At 33.3% G+C, this 15,177-nt stretch overlaps 3 protein-coding genes across 6 annotated transcripts; all 3 read left to right on the top strand.

The window, feature by feature from the left end:
• Nucleotides 1-796: 796 nt before the first annotated feature.
• On the top strand, nucleotides 797-5,301 carry LOC8286388 (UDP-N-acetylglucosamine--N-acetylmuramyl-(pentapeptide) pyrophosphoryl-undecaprenol N-acetylglucosamine transferase). Of its 2 annotated transcripts, none has more exons than XM_015722791.3 (4): nucleotides 797-1,864; nucleotides 2,482-2,590; nucleotides 3,837-3,972; nucleotides 4,834-5,301. In XM_015722791.3, exons 1-4 carry the CDS (start codon nucleotides 918-920, stop codon nucleotides 4,956-4,958), a joined length of 1,317 nt encoding a protein of 438 aa, XP_015578277.1. In that variant the 5' UTR covers nucleotides 797-917; the 3' UTR covers nucleotides 4,959-5,301. The 2 variants fall into 2 exon arrangements, with proteins under 2 accessions (XP_015578277.1, XP_002524882.1); XM_002524836.4 differs by having other exon boundaries at nucleotides 798-1,864; nucleotides 4,837-5,301.
• A 1,323-nt stretch (nucleotides 5,302-6,624) lies between these two features.
• On the top strand, nucleotides 6,625-14,501 carry LOC8286390. 3 transcript variants are annotated; one of them, XR_007216230.1, is made up of 12 exons: nucleotides 6,625-6,942; nucleotides 7,040-7,111; nucleotides 7,473-7,572; nucleotides 7,661-7,768; nucleotides 7,875-8,086; nucleotides 8,203-8,305; nucleotides 9,151-9,251; nucleotides 9,346-9,520; nucleotides 10,385-10,555; nucleotides 10,678-10,778; nucleotides 10,926-11,119; nucleotides 14,259-14,501. XR_007216230.1 is itself a non-coding variant. In XM_015722769.3 (11 exons), the coding sequence occupies exons 1-11, from the start codon at nucleotides 6,730-6,732 to the stop codon at nucleotides 10,980-10,982; spliced, it is 1,413 nt and encodes a 470-aa protein (XP_015578255.1). In that variant the 5' UTR covers nucleotides 6,625-6,729; the 3' UTR covers nucleotides 10,983-11,296. The 3 variants fall into 3 exon arrangements, 1 of the variants encoding a protein (XP_015578255.1); XR_003079777.2 differs by having other exon boundaries at nucleotides 14,254-14,501; XM_015722769.3 differs by lacking the exon at nucleotides 14,259-14,501 and having other exon boundaries at nucleotides 10,926-11,296.
• LOC8286392 (disease resistance protein RPV1) lies at nucleotides 11,905-15,135 on the top strand. Its single transcript, XM_048372729.1, is given in 5 exon segments — nucleotides 11,905-12,194; nucleotides 14,254-14,290; nucleotides 14,419-14,649; nucleotides 14,651-14,867; nucleotides 14,870-15,135. Coding segments are annotated over 5 exon segments (1,041 nt in total).
• Nucleotides 15,136-15,177: the final 42 nt, after the last annotated feature.

The raw sequence follows: 15,177 nt of genomic DNA, 5'->3' as shown, positions 1-15,177 counted from the left end.
ATTTGGGAAACAAAGAATCATAATTATTTTTTTTAAGACAAGTAACTAAAAATTAGCTATTTTTTAAAAAATAATAATGAATAACAAAGAAGTCGAGGATTCCTCCGTCTTATTTTTAATTATGTTTAGTATGATATAATAAAATAATATAATTTTTTAATATAGTAAAAATACAATATATTATATTATAATAATTATTTTATTATTATATTTGATTATAGAAAATATATATTATTTATTTATGATAATTAGTATAATAAAACTTAAAAAATTATTAATTCATTTATATTTTAAATATTTATATCTACACCTCAACATGAATAAATAAATTAAGGTGTTAGAATTACAATGATAAAAAATAATATTATAGATAATATAATTATATATTTTAATATATTAAATTAAAAATAATTAATTATATAATATATTTATTATTATGTCGTATTACAATTATAATAAATAACAATTTCATTATATAATTCACCATGTTATATTAAACACATCAAGTTTCTAAATTTCTTAGTTTTACTTTATTAAATTTTTCTAAAAAAATATTTTATAAAATTCCTTATTTTATGCTTATTTTTTATTAACAATTATTAATTTTAATTAAAATAAAAATAATAATATAGTAACTTACTGAAATAAAATTAAAAAATTAAAAGATTTATAAAATAAAATTAAGAAATTTAAAATCTTAAAACTACATGCAAAGATTCCCACCCCTAAACAAACGCAGTCCACGAGTGTTATAATTTGTTTTTATTGCACTAATAAATAAGGCACTTTTGATACCTCCAAATTTCTCTTTTCCACTTTCCATTCTTTTCCCTTCACTCTATACAATATAGTACACTATCTCTCTTCTTTCCACTTTCCGGAAAACCCACTAATGGTCTCTACCATAATCATCTCCAATGCCAACCACCACCATCCACCACCACCACCACCGTCTCCTCCTCCTCTCTCCCTCGCCATCTTTCCCATATTACCCTTCTCACCTCACCTTCTCTACCAAACTCAACTCTCCCAAGGTCTTCTGTTGCCTGTCTGTACATCATTCAAACAATAACCAACCATCCATCACCACTAACCCCACCCATGTCCGAGTGGTGTTTGCAGCTGGTGGAACTGGAGGACATATAATCCCAGCTGTGGCAATAGCTGATGAGCTCAAAATGGCTAATCCCAGCACACAAATTCTCTTCATAGGAACACCGAACAGCATGGAGTCTGCTTCTATTCCATCTGCTGGCTATGCTTTCTCTTCTATCCCACCTGTTAAGCTACATCGCCCACTCTTTACTCTCCAAAATCTTTCCCTTCCATATCATTTGATCCAATCCACTATTCGTAGCTTCAAGTTACTTAAAGAATTCAATCCAGATATAGTCATAGGAACAGGTGGATACGTTTCTTTCCCTACTTGTCTTGCTGCTTTGCTTAGAGGAATCAAGATCGTGATTCAAGAGCAGAACTCTGTTCCTGGCATTGCAAACTCTATTCTTTCTTCTTTCTCTGAGGTTGTTTTTGTTGCATATAATTCTACAGTTGAGTGTTTTTCCAAGAAACATAAGTGTGTAGTTAGTGGGAATCCAGTAAGGTTATCTTTGAGGCAGTCCGTGTCCCAGGAAGTGGCACGGAAAGAGTTCTTTCCGAGGTCTAGTGGGAAGGGAGAGGCAAAGGTGATTTTGGTTCTTGGTGGGTCCTTTGGGGCTAATACTATTAATATTGCTTTGTTGAATGTTTATAGTCAATTGTTGCTTCAACATAAGAATTGGCTTATCATATGGCAAACTGGTGTTGAGGCTTTTAATGAGATGGAAAGCCTTGTTAGGAATCATCCGCATTTGGTTTTGACTCCGTAAGTTCCTCTCTGCTTCTTTTGTTGATGGATGGATCTCATTGCATTTTCTTAAATAGTAGTGAATTAGCCTCTGATTATAAACAAGGTAGCCTCTTGTTCAAAAGTTGTTCACCAATCTGTGATTTTTTCTTTGTGTGAGAATGACACTTGTTCTCAAGCAATGGTGAAATCATGTTTAATGCAAGAGAAGACCTGTTTATCTCTGCGAAATTAAAGAGAAGAGTGACTTAACTACTAAGCCAATAGGACTGAATGAGATAAATTATTACATCTTTATTGGTTTTCAATATGTATTCCATGAACCTAGCACATAAAAGACAGGATTGCTTCATTGGTTCAGCCATTTCGGGAAATATTAAAAGGATGGCTGTGAACCTAGTCAGTTGCTTGCTTTTTAGCCTTGTAGTTCTTTCTAAATCTAGATTGGGATAAACTCTATTTGGCTTATATAAGTCCATGTTTGTGCTGGTTTTGTAATCTGTTCCAAATTCCTGTTGATAATTCTCACTTCATTGCCCTCAGTGTGAGCTTATTGCCCTTCCTCTTGCTTTTTCTTTTTGGTTCTGAGATTTGTAATTGTACATTTACATTCTCCATGATTTTAAACTATGCAGGTTCTTGCATTCAATGGATTTGGCATATGCTGCTGCGGACCTTGTTGTCTCTAGAGCAGGTGCAATGACATGCTCTGAGATTTTAGCTACTGGGAAACCTGCTATTCTGGTAAAGTAGAAAAAGAAAATCTTATTTCTTTTGTCATGACTTTCCATTGACATAATAGTTAATTTGTTTTGGGTTTTCATTACTGATGTAATAGTTAAAGTCATGTTTGAGATCTGGAGATTAAGTATTCTTCTAAGCTTGCAGAAGCAAAATGGCATTTTCATATTTTAAAGTTTGAAAATGCTTACCAAATTTTACGCACTTGGTTGTTCGATTCAAAAAGGCAGAAGCAAACTTGATAGTTCCTGCTGCTGTGACATTGATATAAAACTTGACAATAACGGCAATGCAATATAATAGATACTTGATTAATTACTATGTCTTTCAGTGCATTACATTAGTTCAAGAAGATCGTTTCCTGTTACTTTATGTAACATGCAAATTATATTGTTTTGCATTTTGTATTAACTTGGCAACTAATGCCAGCCAGCAAAAAACTTTACAATTTTTCTTTCTTGGAGATTGTAATTGCAAGACACTGAATGAAAACATTACTTAGAGGTCATATGAGAAACTTAAACATCTTCTGTTCGATGCTTCAGTGATCAAGATGTTACTTACGTATTAGTTGATGCAAATGCAAAGCCTATTGAAAATGTTCTGCTGTGTTGTTTTAAACTTCCTGAATACCCTGGTCCTAGAAGGGGCATTTGATTGTCTGGGCAGATATATATCAGTATTCGGAAATTTTCGCTTACATGGTATTTTCAATTATGATATGATCCAAAGACCCCAACTTATGCGTACATAATAATAATGTGAAGAGTTCCACGTCATATAATCTTGAAATAAAGACCTACAATGTTTCGCAGCAATTTTGGATAAAAAGTTCTGAATTAGATGCCTTAATGCTTACTAAATTGTCAATTATGGTAATATAGGCATGTCTATTCAATATTACAATACATACCACCTAGAACTTTACTACAAAATCGTGGATATATGTGAGTATGTTGGATTGTGTTATTAAAGCATCAGTTAGTGCCACCAGCAACACAAGTTTGAGCTCAGCTCCCTTGCAGTAGCATCAAATTGGTTCACCATGGATCCTTAGATGTTACAAAATGATCATGACTGGTGATGTCATTTGTATGCACTTTGATGTTTTGATTTGGTATCCTTTGAACCCCACACGTCTTTCATGGCTTCTTATGATTTGTATTTCCATTCTGCTTTACTTTGCGCAAAGCTTCTGGAGTTGGGATGGCGTATTGCGTAAAGAAATAATACTTTATACATTGTGCAGATACCATCTCCATATGCTGAAGAAGGACATCAATTTAGAAATGCTTCTCTTATGGCAGATGTAGCAGGTTCGAGGATTATAACTGAAGATGAGCTAGATTCAACAACCCTGGGAACCACAATTGAAGAGATTTTAGGTATGTTTAATATGTTGCTAAATTTTGCTGACATGCTAAGTTGTTTAACAGGCCTCCTTAATTAATGTCCTCATTTTCATGCTTTGCCATGTCATGCTAAAAGTATATATAACAGCATGCATTACACTTGTATAATGTGGTAACTTAAAATCTTGCTTATGCGATTAGTTTTTTCTTTGTCTATGATTTTTGGGTCTGATAGTCATGAGTAACTAATCCCTTTCTTTCATTTTCTTAATGCAATGTGAAACCACATCTATAAATTGAATATATAAATATTTTTGACTGACCAAAAACAAAAACCTTGCATTATATATAATTGAAACCATCATGCTGTGCAATGTATTAATCATTTCTGCAAAAATATGGGAAATGAATGTCTCTCAGATATATCTAGATGATGTTGTGGTAATAGATACCACTCGAGAAATATACTAGTGAGAAAAAACAGATCTAGAGGAATGAGATAACAGAGGTCCCTTGAAGGAAGGCTTAGAAAAGAACTGAAGAACGGAAGAATGCATTACCTTACAACTTCCTAGCCAGCAGTGGAGAAGTCCAGTGCATTTTTTTTATGTTACTTTACCTGCAGTAGTTGAATGCGTCATATTGAATGTCACAGTTAGACTCATATTTGTTGGCATTCAAGAACACATATTGTTCAAAATTCTCACTGGCTTAACGGCAATAGTCCTCTGACACACATTTTCGGGGAACTTATATAATTCAATGTGCAAACTGTCGGCATCTTTCTGTGGCTTTCTAGCTTTGTTTCTATTTTTGGCACTCCATTGGAAATCAAGATCTAGCCTAGTAAACGATACAATTTCTATCAGAAAACTGATCATATGGTTGATATAGCAGGAGATGAGACTGTGATGGCAGATATGTCAGAAAGGGCTCGAAAAGCTGCAAAGCCAGATGCTTCTGCAGAAATTGCAGGTCATATTCTTTCCCTGGTTGAGACAACAAGGACAAAGAAGTAGCAACAACTTCCGTAGTAAAATAAAAAAAACATTTTCTGCATGATAAATAAACCTTGCTGTAAGTCTTTCACATGATACAAGCATCTTCTCTACCTTAGGAGTGGGAATTTTTACAGCTTCTCAAATGTTTGATAGAAGTTGAAGTTAGAATCATCATGGCATTGTTTCATTTTTTTATCTTTGTGATGGAATCTTCTATAGGTAGTTGTCTTAGAAATCAAAAATTATAACTTACCTTCTTTGCAAGAGGGTTCAGGGTTGTAGAGATTGAACATGGAACTGTTCTTTTCTGGGTGCAAATGAGCTTAAGATAAAATTAGTGGTGGCCTTTGGTTCTGCTTAATGATTCTTTTTTTTTTTCTTTTCCTGTATTCATTCTTCTTTATGCCGAGCAAGCCATTGAATTGAGAATAAACTACTATATCCCAACAAATTATTTTTACAAGACTATTAAAAGAATTTTAGGCAAAATGCATATTTAGATACCTAAACTTTAATTATTTAGTCATTTTAATACTTTAACTTTCTTTTAACCTAATAAACATCAGAATCCTGTTTTTATAACCTCTTTCAAAACTTTTAATTTTTTATTTAACCTAACACTTAAACTCTTTTCCTTATTATCCTTTCGGTATACAAAAAAGAGCTGCAACAGCAACTAAACCCTCACAGACTGAGGAGAAGAAACACCCAACATATCGAGCAGAAGGATGAGAGCTAATGAGTTAGGAGCAGAAGTAAGAACATGATACTAACAAATCCCTGATGAAGCCCCCACAGCTCTGCCTCAGTAATCGAGCAACTTCCCGTGTTCACTGTAAACCCTGACACCCAATTCCCATAACAATCTCTCAGGATCCCTCCTGCCTTTGCTGGTTGAGTTGAAGTGCAATAATAAGCACCATCAGTATCAAGTTTCATAATACCACCCGAAGGAGGAGACCAAACTGATTAAGTTCTCTTCTCTTGTTGTCCCAAAGTCATAATTCCTATCCGAACCCATGTAGAAAGGAACTCAGTTTTAACAGAGAGATCCTCTATCAGGCTTGTCCTCCTAACCGCTACATTCTTGAACAGGTCCATGCCCAGACACGCCAAATTGCCACACAAAAAGAAAACTCCCACTGATTCTGGCTGTTGATATTAAAATGGTCAGTAAGATTTTTGAGAATCCCTTCCTTCAAGTCTACTGCAAAAAATTCCATTTGACAGGAACGGCATTGCACCAGGCACATTATATATAGAATTTAACATTATAATTTTGCATTTTCAAGAAAAAATTATAATTTACAAATACTTAAAAGCAAAACGAAAGATTTAGAAAAGAGAAAAAACAAAACAAAAGCAAGTACTGCGACACACATTTATAAAAGAAAAAAAAAAGGAATTACTATAGATGAGATCTTAATAATTGTAAAAACATATTAGATAATTTTTATCATAGCAAAGAAACAAACAACTGTAATTTTCTCTGAAAACTTTGTTTTTTCTTAAGATTGTTGAGGTGTGAACTTGACGTCTACTTGAAATGATATCCAGTTACCACTATTTCTTTTTTCTCTTAAGTTTAGTAACACTGATAAATGTCTGCCAATGGAATTTTCAAGAAAGAAATATCTATTAATGGGATATTTCAGGGGAAAAAAATCTGTTTAGGAAAAGGAACAGATGGACCCGACCCATGACCCACCACCGCATGATCCTATCCGTTCCCTTGACTATAAATATTTTACATTTCAAACTCAAAAACTAAAAAAAGGAGAAAGAAATAATGGTGGCTTTGCGGTTAAATCTTGGCGTGCCAACAACGTCCACCTTTTATCACCTGAAAAACTCTAAGTCGCCGCCGCCGTTTCCGGCGAGGCTGAGGGCAGCGAATAAGAAGAAACCTGAGATCTGTACAGCGGATGAGTTACACTACGTTCCTGTCTCTACTTCCGATTGGAAACTGGCTCTCTGGCGTTACCTTCCTTCTCCGACTAGGGTATTACAGTCCACATTAATTACAATTTCTATATTTAATAAAGGAATTCGTGAACCTAATTACTTAATTTGATGACCATTTTGTTCCATGGGGGCAGAAAAGGAATCATCCACTTCTGTTATTATCAGGAGTTGGTACTAATGCTATTGGATATGATCTCTCTCCTGAGGTATTCTCTTGGCTTTAGAAAAAATTCTATTTGCAAATGATTTCATTGAAAAAAATACTAATTATAAAATTGAATTTTCATGTTTGGATTTAACATAGATTAGAATTCGTTTTGAGTATTTATAGCCTTACTAACTTGTACTTTAAATTCGTAAACTTTACTATCTTATTATTTGGAATTCAATTGCAAATTCTATCATTTTCGGTAAAATCAATTCCATATAATGAGATACAATTCCAGACCAATTTTTTTAAACAAGTTCTTGTTTATGCAATTTTGTCCAATCCCTACATTTATTATATACAATTACTTTGATCACTACTTCTAAGCCTATTGATAATGCATGCTTGCTTTCATTCAGTCCTCCTTCGCACGCTTCATGTCTGGCCAAGGATTTGATACTTGGATTCTTGAACTTCGAGGAGCCGGTTTGAGTGTATTGAATATGGAATATGGTGAAGGTATTTAGCCTATTAAATGGATGCAAAGGGAAGCAATTTGCGTTTCATGCAGGACCGTGATTAATTAATGGCGTTAGTTGGTATGCAGATACAGAAGCAGTTTCTAAAACTGACAGATTGAAATCCAAGTTGTTGGGAACTTTTATCCGTTTATTTGGAACTCTTTCTGGCCCTTTTTTTGAAGATAATTATTCAGGTCTCTTCATCACATTTCATAAGTATATAGTATGTAAATACTCTTTTTTATGGTTTTATTAGGGCTTGATATTAGGAAGAGAGTGTAAAGATCTTTCTATGAGCAGGGGAAAACTTTACTGTCGCAAAACAAATTAAGGAATTTCGTCAGAAGTTTCTTAATATTATTGAAGAGGGCCAGCATTCTTCTAAATCACAGTTTTTTGACTTTCAAGACCGTTTTTCTAATACACTGGAGGATTTCCTCAAACAAGTTGACTTGATTTTGAAGTATGATTGGGATTTTGATCATTACCTTGAAGAGGATTTGCCTGCTGCGGTGAGGTGACATTTCTTTTGTATAATTGAGATTTACTACCTTGTTGATCTTTGTTAATTCATTTTTTTAATACTTCTATTGGGTGAACATTACAATCTTTTGTTGCGTCATCTCAGATGGAGTACATAAGGACTCAATGTTGTCCAAAAGATGGCAAGCTGCTTGCAGTTGGTCACTCCATGGGAGGCATCTTGCTGTATGCTATGCTATCAAAATTCTGTAAGATGCAATGCTAAATTTGATCACATATCTGTGTGTTCACAATCTTTTCTGCATTGCTTGCATACATTGAAGCAGGGTGGTCTATAAGAATTTTTTACTTCATGGTGGCGTATTGCTGTAGTTGTTGGTCATCTCATTCTTCATTTTTTTCTATGATGAATTACAGACTTAAACTGTTCTAAACTTCCATCTCAATTGAAATTGGCTGACTGAATCAATCAGTTTATTCAGATAATACTTTTCTCTGGAGTGTTGAAATTTGTCAATAGCATAGGAGGCGTTCACAAGCAATCTTTTTGAGTGTGCATGAATAACTCTTTTAAGAAACTTGTTCTAAAACCACTCTCGACTTGACAAGGCTTGTATGAGTAGGTTCCTTGCAGCTGCAGTACTTTCCTTATAAGGCAGATTCACCAATTGAACATTGTACCTTTAAATCTAATTAAAATGCATATTCTTTGTGGGCAATAATGACGAGATTAATTAGGTTCCTGAAACTTGTTCTAGATTTATATTCACTAAGATTTGGTACATTAAGGAGGGGCTTACTCCATTCAAAGGCTTGATCATGTATAACTATAGATCATAAGATGTATTCAATTTGACTTATGTGTCTTGGACTCGAGTGTTTTCTTGTTCTTATATTTTTCTGCTATGAGCTCTCACGCGACTTCAATGATTATGCAATCTTGTGTAGGTTTTAAATTGTTTTTAGCAATGACTATATTGTGCTTGGTTGCAAGTTGAAGTATTGACCTTTGATTACATCTAAATTGTTTTAAGTAGTTATGTTACTGATTGTGGAATAGTATTTCTTGTCTAAAATGACTTTATTCTATAAGGTTTTGAAGGAAGGGATCCCGGATTGACATCAGTGACCACTTTAGCTTCATCACTTGACTACACCCCTTCAAAATCATCACTAAAGCTGCTCTTGCCGGTGGCAAGTATATGAAAATCTAAAATGTTTTAGTCACTAACTTTTTATATGGCTGTAGACTTTTAAATAACAAACTATTTTACTTAATAATGTCCAGGCAGACCCTGCAAAGACTTTTAATGTTCCTATTATTCCAATTGGAGCATTGCTGGCTGCTGCTCATCCTTTTGCATCTCGTCCTCCTTACATCTTATCTTGGTTAAATCCTCAAATCTCTGCTCCAGGCATGATGCACCCAAAATTGTTTGACAAGCTTGTTATGAACAACTTCTGTAAGTACAAAAATGTGTTTCCTTTGTCTTGATAAATTTGTACAAAATTTATGTGCAAGTGTAAATGGCTAATATGCTTCTTTATAGCCATCTAAGAGAGAATGTTAGTCCACATTCTCATGTTTGTAACATTAATCGGAAAAACCATGTCTTATTGGGTGCTGAGACATGGCATGTTCTGGTTGCGTGGAGGGAGTGGGAGCAAGCAGGGGAACTGCTATTTGGTTAAACTTTGTAATTGAGGAGACAGTTTTCGCATTATTATTTGTGTTTTCCCGCAGTTTGGCAAGCCGTTGGTCATTACTTTTGCTAGTTAATCTACTCTACAAACTCTCCACACTTTCTTCCAATGCTCCCTGAATATTGTTAGATATTAGGTTTCGTGTTGATTGCAAGTAACCACGATATAGCTCTTTTAGGTGCAAAATTGCTAGTGTATTTCTAAAAGGACCTCCTGTTCATAATGCTTGGAAACTAATCTAGATTTAGCTTGTCTTAGCTGTTCAAACTTTTTCCGGGTACCTCTATGAATTTGTTGGAGCCTATATCCCTGCTCCAAGTGTCATATATTTAATTTGCAAGCTGCATTTGAATGTTATGGACTCTCATAATCCTGCCCTTAGGTCATCTATGAATTGAACATACCTTTTATTTCTACCTATAAATCCTAGCGAGTAAAGATTATTTTCAAATGATCTCTCCTCCGAGTATTTGGCAAAGAAGTTAACTATCTTTAGATTAAATTGAGATTTTATCCTCCCATTTGATTTTGAGGCCTTTTTAATAGTGATAATGTGCTAGCTTTTCCATTTCTAATGTTCTTCCCCCATAAGTAGCACGTGACAATCTCATCATAATCTACAGGCTCAGTTCCTGCTAAGCTTCTCTTGCAGCTGACAACAGCATTTGAAGAGGGTGGATTAAGAAACCGAAATGGATCTTTCTTCTATAAGGATCATCTAGGCAAAAGCAATGTTCCTGTGTTGGCAATAGCTGGTGATCAAGATCTTATTTGTCCACCAGAAGCTGTATACGGTAGTTTGTTGTTTCATTATTAAGTTACATTTTTAACTTTTAATTTCCTAGTTATTCTTATTCTTTTTTCTTTTTTTTCTTTTACTTCCCCTCTCTGGTAATGGTGATTTTGCGTGGTTTAGAAACCGTAAAGGTCATCCCTGAGCATTTAGTTACTTACCAAGTTTTCGGAGAGCCCAGGGGTCCTCATTATGCACACTACGACCTTGTGGGAGGCCATCTGGTATTTGCTACTTTTATGAATCCTCTTTTAAGATCTTAGATTGTTTCAGAAAATCAGTGATAGCGTGTATATATGGGTGTTATATATATATACTTTGATCAATCAGAGTAGATTTTCAGGTTGAGTAACAATTTACTTGTTTTACAGGCCGCACATCAAGTGTATCCATGCATAATCAACTTCCTCAATCGTCACGACGCATGACTAATTTCCTCCAGATATTCTTTGAAATCTTTTCTTCAATAGCAATTAATTCTTAATATCTTAATATCTTCAACTCCAAGCAAGGATCCGCTTCTTGTTCCTAGTCATTGCATATTGGCATGGAGCAAAGGACAGAGGTCAGGTTTGCCTGATTTATGTACTGCATTATATTTTTCATCATTTGTACACATTATGATAGAAATGTATATACTACGATTGTTAGACATGCACATAATATCGTATAAATAATAAAACATATCAAAGGACAATATATGTGCATCTATATTAAGAGTTGAAAAATCTTTTTATTCTACTTTTTTTTCTTCTATGGAAATTAGATTAAAAGGATTTAATAAATATTTTTTAATAAGACAAAGTATATAATCATTAATTAATTTAATTATTTACCATGTTATTAATATATAATTATATCTAATTAGGATAGAAAAATACATCTAGATAACATTTATTTACGTATTAAACGTACGATTGTTTTGATAAGGTAAAAAAAAAAATCAATTAAATACAAGCTTAGCTTCGTTCAATTATTAAGATCTGAAATATTTTATTTAAATTAATAAGGAGGGGCCTCAGACAGGGGATCCTCTCTCCCCCTACTTATTTCTATTTGTATCTAATGATTTGTCTTTCGCCCTTTGAGCTGTTGTGGATGAGGATATGATGTCTGGTTTGAAAATGAACGGGAGATGCTTTCCACTCTCCCACCTCCTTTTTGCTAATGACACCCTTATTATGGGTAGAACCTTTAAGGACAAAGCAGTCACCATTGCTAACATCTTGCATAAATATAGTAGGGCATCAGGGCAATTGCTATTAATGCTCAAAAGTCCTCGATTTTCTTAGTAAGGGATATTCTAAAGAAGGTAGAAGGGTTGTGCTGAGAATTTTAAATATGCAGTCAATGACCTCAATGGAGAAATACTTGGGCTTGCTTTTGATATGGGGTACTTCTAAAACCGAAGCCCTCAGATTCTTAGAGAATAGGATTGGCTCTAAAGCCCAAAGTTGGAAAAGCTCTCTTCTCTCTCATTCTTGTGAAGAAGTTATGGTGAAATCTATTCTGTCATCCATCCCCACTTATGTTATGAGCTGTTTCAGACTTCCTAAGGTAGTGTATAAAAGGTTAAATAGTTATCTGTCATCTTTCTGGTGGGGTCACAGAGTGGATCAGAAATCTTTTCACATTGAAAGGTGGGAGGTGCTCACAATATAAGGGGAGTCTTGGCTCCAGAGTCAGGAACCTGTTGAATTGGGCTCTTCTAATTTGTTAACCAAAAAGCTAGAAAATCAAATTCATTTTTATCACATGCGATTGCATGAACAAGAAAACAATAGATGTTAAAATATCAACAGGGTCCCACTTTTATAAAAAAATAAAAGACATCTCTTTGTGTCTTCATTAGGGATAATACCCAAAACAAGCTCCCACTTGTATAAAAAATAAGTAAGACTGCCTCTCTGTATGTCTTCATTAGGGATAATACCCACATAACGTAGGTTGTATTGAAGTATAAAGGAATAAATATATAAAAAGTATCCTGTGATTTTACTATTTTATAAATTTTAATATGTGTTTTTTTAGACAAAAAAATTTATATGGTTACAAGTCGTGAGAAAAAAGATATTTTACCGTTAAAAAGTTTTGATTTGCAAAGATTCAATCATCATTACTCTTATCAACTATCATTATCATATTGCTCGTGTCTGATAATGTGCAGCTCCTAATTCATTGTTTGACTGTCAAAATTGCGCTTTAAGAAGTCACTAATCCGATAAAATTGACTTGATAGTGAAACAATAATGTTTTAAGTTGTTATATTCTAAATTCATATTCTGAAAAATGAGTAATACGATAATGATAACTAATCAAAGTAAATATAGTTAAATTCTTACGAAATAATATATTTTAACGAAATTTTTTTTTTTTTTGTTACAATTTTTAACTTCGTAACTAATACTGAAATTTGTCAAATCGTGAAACTATAAGGTAATACTTATCCTTTAGAAAATGCACTCCTAACTTACTAGTGGATTTGGAAGTCTCTCTACCTACCCTTAGAGTGAGTAAAAAAATATAAGCAAATCAAACATACCCAAAAAAAACTCCATGAAACTAAACTAAAAATTTGGTCAATTGGAGTGGTCAGTTGGATTTCTTGTTCTAATTTTTATTTTCAAAGAAATTTAGTTAACTTTGTTGATCCTATAAAACAGAGTGAACTAAATTAGTCAGAAGATGATTATCGGTCGGTCACTAAACTGACCGATTATATATATATATATATATATATATATATATTATTAATTTATTATATATATATATATATATATATATAGTAAATTATAATTTATTATATTATTTTTGTATTATATTTCAAAACTATTTTAAAAATATTTATATTTTGTATATTTTTTAATAATAATTTTTTTATATAAATAACTTCCAAAATTCTCACTTAACTGAGAAGCTAGAAACCAAGTTCATTTTCTTATCACACGGGATGACATGAATAAGAAAACAAATGGGATTAACACAACCATAAAGTCCCACTTGTATATAAGATAAAAGAAAATATATTATATTTCTCTCTATCTTCATACACAAATAGGCTCCCATTTGTATAAAAGAATAAAAAGTAGACTAAGTCTGTATTTATGTCTTCATTAGGGTAACATCCATACAACAGAGGATGTATTAAAGTGTATTTTACAAAAGGGATAATTATTTATAAAAAAAAAAAAGTGTGATGTGATTTTACTATTTTACAGATTCTAATTTGTTATTAATATGTTATTTTTAAAGTAAATCGATATTTTATTACGAACGATATGAATAATATCCGAATAAAGTAGATGGTATTTAATAAAATTTTAGAAAATACACTCTTATCTTAGTGCTTTTAACCATTTGCTACTTAGTCTTTATTATTTGCTTAACACTATATATGGATGTGCGATACTATCAGGAGAAAGGAAAAAAATAGAAAAAGAATTAATTTCGGTCGTATTTTAGCTAACAAAATACTTCTCATTTGTTTTCTTTATAAAAATTGAAATTGATTATAAAAAAAATTAAAATATAATTTACTTTTTTATTTTTATTATTATAATAAAAAATTTAAAATTAATTATACATGGTTTCAATTTTAACTTTTTTTACTTCTTGCATCGTTGGAATGAGATACAAATTGTAAAAAGATTTAAGGTTTGGAGCTTTTTAATTTACTGTAAAGAAATTCTTCCTGGTTAGGTCAGAGGCGGAATCAGTTGATGAGATTGTGGATGAGGTTAGCAACAGATTACGTCAATTAAGCGATTCTCAAAGTGGGAATAACTTTGAAAGTGATGGTTTCTCGTGTCCAAGAAGTGGAATCATTATTAAAGGTTGAGTCGAGAGATGATGTACGCATAGTAGGAATTTGGGGGATGGGCGGGGATCGGTAAATCAACTATTGCCGAAATAGTGTTCAATAAAATCAAGGACAGCTTTGCTGCTCACTATCATGCTGCAAGTGTGAGGGAATCATTGGAAAAGCGTGCACCTAATGATTTACGAGATGAAATCTTTCGTGAATTATTAGGAGATACAAGTTTACGCATAGGCACGCCCCATTTATTAGAACCTTCGATTAAGAGAAGGCTCAGATGCAAAAAAGGTCCTTATTGTTCTTGATGATGCGACTGATTCCAAGGATTTAAAGTTGCTACTGGGAGATAGTGGTTTGTATTGTCCTGGTAGCAGAGTTATAGTAACAAGTAGAGATAGCCAAGTGCTTAGAAATGTAGTCACGGATGAATACATGTTTCAGGTTATGGGATTAAATAATAGTGATGCTCTTAAGTTGTTTAGTCGCCACGCCTTCCGCCAAACCATCCCAAAGAAGAATATATGGAGCTGTCACGAGAGGCAATAAAATATGCTGATGGCATCCCATTAGCTCTTGTTGTTTTAGGCTCCAATCTATATGGCAAACTGATACAAGAATGTAAAGATGAATTGGGAAAAGTTAAAGATATTCCTGATATGAACATTCAAAAAGTTCTGAGAAGAAGTTGCGATGGACTAGAAAGGTTTGAAAAGGACATATTTCTGGATATTTCATGTTTTCTCAATTGGAAAGGATCGTTTTAGGAGGCAACTTTTTCGGAGAGCTTCAGTTTGCATGTAGAAAGA

This window comes from Ricinus communis, chromosome 1 (genome assembly GCF_019578655.1).
Source record: "Ricinus communis isolate WT05 ecotype wild-type chromosome 1, ASM1957865v1, whole genome shotgun sequence".
NCBI lineage: Eukaryota > Viridiplantae > Streptophyta > Magnoliopsida > Malpighiales > Euphorbiaceae > Ricinus > Ricinus communis.
Note: the sequence above shows the minus strand (reverse complement) of the source record. Positions and strands in the feature narration are given on the sequence as shown.